This window comes from Meles meles, chromosome 1, assembly GCF_922984935.1.
Source record: "Meles meles chromosome 1, mMelMel3.1 paternal haplotype, whole genome shotgun sequence".
NCBI lineage: Eukaryota > Metazoa > Chordata > Mammalia > Carnivora > Mustelidae > Meles > Meles meles.
In genome coordinates, this window is record NC_060066.1 from 184,790,504 (window position 1) to 184,798,102 (window position 7,599).

Sequence of the window (7,599 nt, forward strand, 5' to 3'; positions counted from 1 at the left end):
ACTGCATGGGGAGTCTCTGATTTTTGCTGCAGGGACTCAGATCCCAGTCCCAGTGCTGGTTCTGCAGATCCACCAGCTGTATGACCTTGGCCAAGCCAGGCCCCTCTCTGGGTCTCCTGGGCCCTAGTGGAGCTGATCCCCAGATCCTAACAGCTGCCTCCCGGGGCCAGGACGGAGAGGAGCTGAAAAATGCTCTGAGCGCACAGTAGGTACTCAGAAAGGTTCCTGCTTCCCCTGCAGCCTGACCCAGACTGAGGGAAGGAAGATCACGCTGACGATTCTCTCTCTCTGTACCCCTCTGAGGTTCGCACAAGGTATGTTCACGCCCTAGGAGGAAGCAAGCTCGCCGGTTTCCTGTGGTCATCCGTTGTCCCCTTCCTAAGCGTCTGATGACAGAATTGCTGCCAAACACAGGAACTGCAGATTGAGCAGCCTGGGTTCCCAGGGACCTGGTTTCCACAGTTCGAGGCCAGACGTGTTTTTCTGCCTTCCCTCCTCCCTCAGACAGCACTCTCTCAAGGCTCCCACTGTGTGCACGGCTGGTTCTGGGCCTTGCCTTCTCCAGAGCTCTGGACCTCAAGATTGCTGGAGAGATAAGCCCGGAGTCATGAGTCAGGCAGGCAGGAGAGCGAGGCTCTGGGAGTTCCGAGAAATGAGAGGGCTTTTCCTATTATACTTGGAGACAGGGTCCCTGAAAGACGTCGCAGCACCTGGACTCTGAGCCAGGCCTGGGCAGGGACAGAGGGCGAGTGCTGGTCCCACAAGCTGCTTAGCTCAGCACCAGGGCATCCACACTCTGTGGCCAGCCAGGCCCAGGTTCTAGTCTAGCGGAGAGGCAGGAGTGGAATGCTAGCCCCAGGGGTGCGCCCCCCCCCACCCCTGCCTTGCCTTTTTGGAAGAGAGTAGCCACGGAGGTGAGCCAACCGCCCTGTCGTGTCCAAGGCTGGAAGTCTTTCACTGGGTGCTTTGTGTGTATGCCCATAGGAGCAATAGGGTCTGGAAGGGACCAGAACACCTGTCCCCAGGCCCTGGGAGGAGGGATGGGGAAGGAAGGGAGGGGGCACTTCCTGGGTGAAGTAGGCATGAGGCAGCTCCCGGCAGGGCAGAGGTCAGGGGTGAGCTGCGTCCTTCACTGAGGGAAGCCAGCCCAGAGAGGGCTCTGATTTGCCCAAGGCCACCCAGCCTTGAACACCCCCTTTCCCCTCCCACACAGGGGCGTCCTCAGCCTGGGTGGCAGTGGGCAGGCAGGATGGCAGGGTCTCCCCCAAGGAGAAGCAGGGTTTTGCTCATGGATCTCCCCCTTCCCACTCCTGACTCAGCAAGAGCCCTGGAGCAGCCACACAGAGAGCCAAGAAGGGGGTCAGGCACAATGGGGGTGACTTGAGGCAGTCCAGCAGAACCGGGAGGGGTCCCTAGGGACTGCAGGAGAGCTGCCGTACTCCAGGAGGTGCTCCAGGCACAGAAGGAGGAGAGCGGGGCCTTCCCTCCCGCCTCCACCCTCCCCTGCCCGCCTCCCCCACCCCACACCAGGGAGGCCAGCCAAGGCGTGCACCCTGGGGTGGAGGCGGTGTCATCGCTTTCCTGTACAATGGGGCAGGGCTGGATGGGCAGGGGCGGGGCTGTGCAGGGTGTTATAAGAAGCCGCCAGGGCACTGAGGCAATGAGCTCTCAGCTCGGCTTGGCAGCAGGACGCTGGCGACAGGCACATTCCCTCCTCTCGTCCAGCCCGTGCGCTCCACCACTGCTATGGTCGCCGTGCCCACTGCCTGGTGCTCCGTCGCTCTGGCCCTGCTCCTGGCTCTGCAGGAAGGTGAGCCGCCCCAGCCTCACCTGCTACAGCAGCCGCCCCACCCCCTCCGGGGCTGCTTGCAGGTGCCTCCCTCCCCAGTTCCCAGTACTCGCTGGTCAGCTGGGGGCCCTCAGGGGTGGGAGTCCTGCAGCCGCGGCAGCTCCGGGGAGCTCGGCAAGGACAGAGCTGCTGCAAGGCACCGGACAGCACCGGCCCTTCTCACCCGGCATTGTTGGGGCTTCCCCCAGGCTGGCCTGGAGCTCCTGAGCAATGAGAAAGCCAACTTCCTCGATTATGCAAGAGGAGGAGCCCGGCAGGTCCCCTATCCCAGCTGTGCCAGGCGCCCTGACCCACCTCTCTCCCTCTCCCTCTCTCTCTCTCTCTCCTTGGACACACAGGCAAGGGCCAGGTGGCCGCTGCTCTGGATCACCCCACACCCTCGCCCCGGGCCCGAGGCTCCCACCTGCGGCCTCGACGTTGCTCCTGCAGCTCCTGGCTGGACAAGGAATGCGTTTACTTCTGCCACCTGGACATCATCTGGGTGAACACCCCCGGGTGAGCGCGGGGATCCAGGCGGGGCTGCCGGCAGCAGGGCAGGGGATGGGGAATGTCCCGCAGAGTCCAGCTCCCCCTGGACCTCCAGACAGGGTCACTGCACTACTAGGGAGAATTACTGGTTATTTTTCCAACTTCCACGTGGGGGCTGCCCTGTCACGCAGGGCTACCTCAGGAGAGTTCTTGCAACAGCCTGGTATTGGCCCCGTTCTCCAGATCAGGGCACTGAGGCTCAGAGAGGTCGGGTGCCTGCTCCAAGAGTGCACAGGAAGGAGTAAGCAGTAGGCGGAGACTCCCTCCTAGGCCTAGGCGCAGCTGCGGAGGCTCACGCCCACTCTGCCATGCGGCCTCGGCATGATCTTCCAAGAATAAGACGCTGAATGACAGCACCCATGCCTTGACGGTGCCAGGCTGTGTGCCAAGCACGGCTTGTCTGTTACCAGTCCGCGAACCCCTCGTCCTCCCCACGATGCAGGCGCTGCTGCCGTCTGCAGTGACAAGATGAGAAGCCTGGGCTGTGTCACCTGGCAGAGCTGGGGTGGGAGCCCAGGGCTGTCTGCTCTGTCTGCACCCGCACAGCCTCCGGGCCACTGCATACTTCGAGCTGAAGTTTCTCTGGGTGTTTGTGTTTTTTTTTTCCTTCCCCAAATTGCAAAAGGCAAGAGAAGCTCCGCACGTAAGCGTGTGGAGATAATCCGCATCCAAACACTCGCTCAGGGCGGGAACGCTGCCAGTCCCTGCGTGCTGGGTCTACCTGGGAGTCATTACAACTTCAACCACATTGTCTAAAATTAGCTCTGGCACCCGAAGGTGCTGGTCCAACCGGCCACAGGGCCCCTGCCCTGCCCACAGCCTGCCTTGGCCAGACTTTGAATCTGAAATCAATCCCGCCTGATCTCACACACACACACACATACACACACACGCGCGCACACACACACAAGCGCTTGCACACACACTGTTTCTAATTCAGAGCTCTAGGCCACGTTTATCGCCCTCCAGGCAAGGGATGACCAGGTGAGGGCAGCTTAGCTGAGAGCCTGTATGTTTACTTCTGTGAGATGGCATTTCCTCCCCTCCTCCACGGGGGACCAGCCTGGCCCTCTCCATCAGCTCAAGTTCCTGTCTGGGAGGGGCTGGGAGGACTCCCCATTTCCCGACTTAGGGAGGGAGCACCGTTCCGGCCCCTCCTCTCCATGCTGGGAGGCTTACTGAGTGGGGCCGGGAATGTGGGAGCAAGCAGAGGCCCAGAAAGGGGGAGGGACCTTGTCCCGGACCACCTGGCAGCCAGGGAGGGGCCTGCACTGGGCCTTCTTAAGGTCAGGGGCTGGTGACATTTTTACTTCCATCCCAGGGGCATGGGTGGCCATCCCTGTGTGCGCTGCGGACACTCTCTGCTTGCCAGTGGTCGGAGTTTATCTAATCCTCTCCCTCTCTCCCCCTCCCCTCTGCTCTCTCCTCCCTACTCCACTACCTTGCTGGCTGCCTGCCCACAGACAGACAGCTCCTTATGGCCTGGGAAACCCGCCAAGACGCCGGCGCCGCTCCCTGCCGAAGCGCTGTGAGTGCTCCAGCGGTGGGGACCCCGCCTGTGCCACCTTCTGCCGTCGAAAGTCCTGGTAAGCTGGCACCCCGCCTGCGGGGGCCGGGGGAGCAGGGCGTCTGGAAGACTGGCAGAGAAGCTGAGTGGCTACTGGTGGGGGAGCAGGGTCCCGGGAGCCCATAGGCTGCCCCCCTTTCTGCGGGGAGCCAGTCATCCCAAATCCCTCCCACTGCCCAGCACTGGGGGCTTCTGAGAGCACCCCACCCTCACTCCTGGGCAGGAGGGACGCTCCCCAAGTGACAACAGAAGTTGCTCGGGCACAGAGGGGATAGGACTTGTCCTGTCAAAGGAGAGCGGGGCCTGCAGCCTCGGTCTGTCTGCCCAGGGGCGCCGGGCTTTGGCTTCTGAGCTGCAGCGTGGAGTGCTCTGGAGCTTTCTTGGTGGAGAAGTAGCAACGGGACTTGGGAGACCGTGGCACGACCCCAGGGTTGTCACAGAGTTGCTGGGTTGGAGGGTGGTGGGTGGGGCGCTTGGCCAATTCTCTGAACCCTCTGGGCCTCAGTTTTCCCATGTGTAAAAGGAGCGGGAGACGGCGTTCCTTTGCTCGTGCACCTGGAGGATCTGGGGAAAGCAGAGACTGGCTTCCCAGTCCCAAACCTGCCCTTCCTATGATGATTTATGAGAAACTCCTCCTCTGAGACTCAGGCTGTGGCCCCACCCCTGCCTCAGTTTCCCCTCGCAAAGAACTGTGCTCAGCTGCAGGTGGCTGGATTCTGGGAAGGCCAGGCCCCCAGCTGCCTTTCTGAGGCTAAGAACATATTCCCGGCAGCTCGGTTTTCCTCGGCCCCCACCCCGCCTGGGAAAGGAAGGATGCCAGGTGCACAGGGGTGGAAACGGATCTGCTTGGGGTGAGGTTGGGGGGGCACTGGGCCCACAGCCAGGTGTTCTCAGGGCCCTGGACAGCCCCTCACTTGGGTCCTAATGCTGTTCATTCAGGGCTGAAGCTGTGGTAGGCCCAGGCAGCAGGTCCCCTGCCGACGTGTTCCAGGCCGGCCAGAGATGGACGTCCGCAGGAGAGCTCCTCCAGCAGCTGAGGTAAGTGGTGCCTGCACGGGCAGAGCACCTCCTGTATGCCTTGCACGTTCTCCAAGAAGGCGGGACTGGGTCCTTACTGGGCAGCCAAGGGAACTGAGGCTCAGAGAAGTGAAGGCACTTGCCCCACATCCCAGCGGTCCATGACAGGCATCTGGCCGGCTCCAGAGCCAGGGGTCTTAGCTGCTCTGCTCTCTGTCCCCACCAGGCCTGGAGGTTGACTTTCTTAGCAGGGGCGGAGGGACTGTGATGGTGGAAGGTAGGCCTTGGGTGTTCATTCAGGTGGTGAGTGTCTCCTATGTGCTGGGTCCAGAATGCTCGGTGATCTAGACTGTCCCCTCCTCCCTGTCCCAAACCAGATCCCCTTCCTGGCAGCCTCGGCATGGCTCAGCGCGAGGCCTGGCCCACGGGATGTGCGCTCAAAGGTCTGTCTGACCACATTGACTTGAGAATAGAGCCCCCACATCTGGCCGTGCCGCCGAGGGGCTGAGGGGGCAGTTCTGAGCCAGGACTGGCCTATTTGAATCCCTGCTGTGCCACAAACAAGCCTTTGTGACCTTGGGCTTATTGCTTCACTTCTCTGTGCTTCAGGTCCCCAGGACCTGAAGCCCGGGAGATCAGGGCAAGCCGTCTGTAGGGGTCGTTGTGAGGGCAGATCCACTGACGTAGGTGGAAGGCACCCAGTGGGACCTCTGGAGACTCCTCGGAGCTGGCCAGCACTGGGGCCCAGCGTGGCCCCCGGGAGCTCCCATCTTTGTGGGGAGGCTGAAACCTAGGACCCATGCTGAAGACCCAGCATAGACTTGGGAACTGTCCGAGGACGCGCGGGATCAAGAATCAGACTTTGCAAGTGCACAGCCTCTCATAGTGGACGAAGAGCTTGCCTTGCCAACCCATTCTCATCCTCACAGCCTGGGTTTCTTTTACAGCCTAAGAAAGGGACTCGGGGAGGTTGCCACCCTTGCCTCAGTTCCCATGGCTGGGAGCTGCAGCCAGACTCCCAGCTCCAGGCTAGAACCCTTGGAGTCAGGACAAGAGCCCTTGGATGGGGGCACCTGGGTGGCTCAGTGGGTTAAAGTCTCTGCTTTCAGCTCAGGTCATGGTCCCAGGGTCCTGGGATCGAGCCCCAAATCGGACTCTCTTCTCAGCGGGGAGCCCGCTTCCTCCTCTCTCTCCACCTGCCTCTCTGCCTACTTGTGATCTCTGTCTGTCAAATAAATAAATAAATAAATCTTAAAAAAAAAAAAAAAGACCCCTTGGATGATGCTGGAGCCCCTGCCAGGGGCTCATCCCAGTTCAAAGGGCAGCTAAGACCCATATTTGTCTGGGTTGAGCCACCTTGGGTGGGACCTTGAAGAATGGGAATTTTAGTCCATGGAATTTGAGTGAGGGGAGGGAAAGAGCCTAGAAGGAACGGCAGGAGCGCCAATATGGAAGCGGGAAGGAAAGTCACGGGAGGTACGCTGTTCTTGGCCCTCTGGTGACATTGGACATCAGCTTCACCAAAGTCCCCATGGGCAGAGGAGATTCTAGCATCTGTCCTGTCCCTGATGTGCAGATTTTGTTTTCAGGGTGAGCTGTGGCTGTCCCCGACCCCAGGGCAGCTGTGACTAAGGGGGTCAGGTCCTGTTGCTGCTGCCTGTCCTGGGAAACCATCGTGGGCAGCCCATACCTCCCAAGATGCTAAATGGACCCTTCTCGATTCCAGGGAAATTTCTGCCACCAAGATCCGCTTTGCCAGACGACACCAGGAAGCAGAGAGGGAGCCGAGGCCCACATACCCCAGGCGGAGGAAAACATAGCACTGACCACCAGGTTGCCAAGAAACGCTGGGAAGGAGCCCGTGTGGGGCTGCGAGGAGAGGAGCAGCCCAGGGCCAGGGACACAACCTGCTAAGGCGTCACGAGCTCTGGTCTCCTTGCACGGGTGAAGGAGCTTCTCCCAAGGCAGCTCATGTCCTCACCCTGCCCAGGAAAGCCTTCAGCCCCCAGGCTGTAGGGCAGCCTCCCCCGCACCGGTCCCAGCCCTACCGCCCCGCTAGAAGGAACTACATGAGGAACGTGCTAACCCAGAGGCCACGTCCTGAGAGGTTTCCTGTCTATTGGCTACAAACTGGGATTGGCGAGCAGTGATGGACCCTCAGATGGAAGCCAGCACTGGAGGCTGGACAGGGCTGGTGTCCTAGGCAGGCCCCGTCCATCTCCTCCAGTTCTCCCTCCCCAGAGTCCTCCCACCCTCATGTCCCCAAGATGCTCCTGGTGAGAGCGGCCTCCTCGGCTTCATCTGTCTGTATATAACTTATTTCCTCTAAGAACGTGGAGGACTCTGTTATTTATTTTAATGTATTTTTTTAGACTCTATTATTTACCTGTGAACTTGTGTTTTTAATAAACGAAGAAGTGTTACTCTGATATTTTTGTCTTGGCTGAAGCAGAGGTGGGAGGCCCCTCTCAGGAAGGGGCTGCACAGAAGTGAAGGGGACACAGGAAGGAGAGAGAAAGGGTCTGGGGCAGTAGCCAGAGCCCACGGTTCTATTTCCCCGGGCCCTTGCTGGTCACCTGTAGCTGCTAACCCAGCCTCTCTAGGCCCTCGCCTATCACGTGCCTGAGCAGCCATTTGT

General features: G+C 60.3%; 1 protein-coding gene across 1 annotated transcript; it reads left to right on the plus strand.

Moving 5' to 3' along the window:
* Nucleotides 1-1,681: 1,681 nt before the first annotated feature.
* On the plus strand, nt 1,682-7,366 carry EDN2 (endothelin 2). Its single transcript, XM_046017668.1, has 5 exons — nt 1,682-1,810; nt 2,188-2,344; nt 3,841-3,963; nt 4,884-4,982; nt 6,688-7,366. The coding sequence occupies exons 1-5, from the start codon at nt 1,747-1,749 to the stop codon at nt 6,779-6,781; spliced, it is 537 nt and encodes a 178-aa protein (XP_045873624.1). The 5' UTR covers nt 1,682-1,746; the 3' UTR covers nt 6,782-7,366.
* Nucleotides 7,367-7,599: the final 233 nt, after the last annotated feature.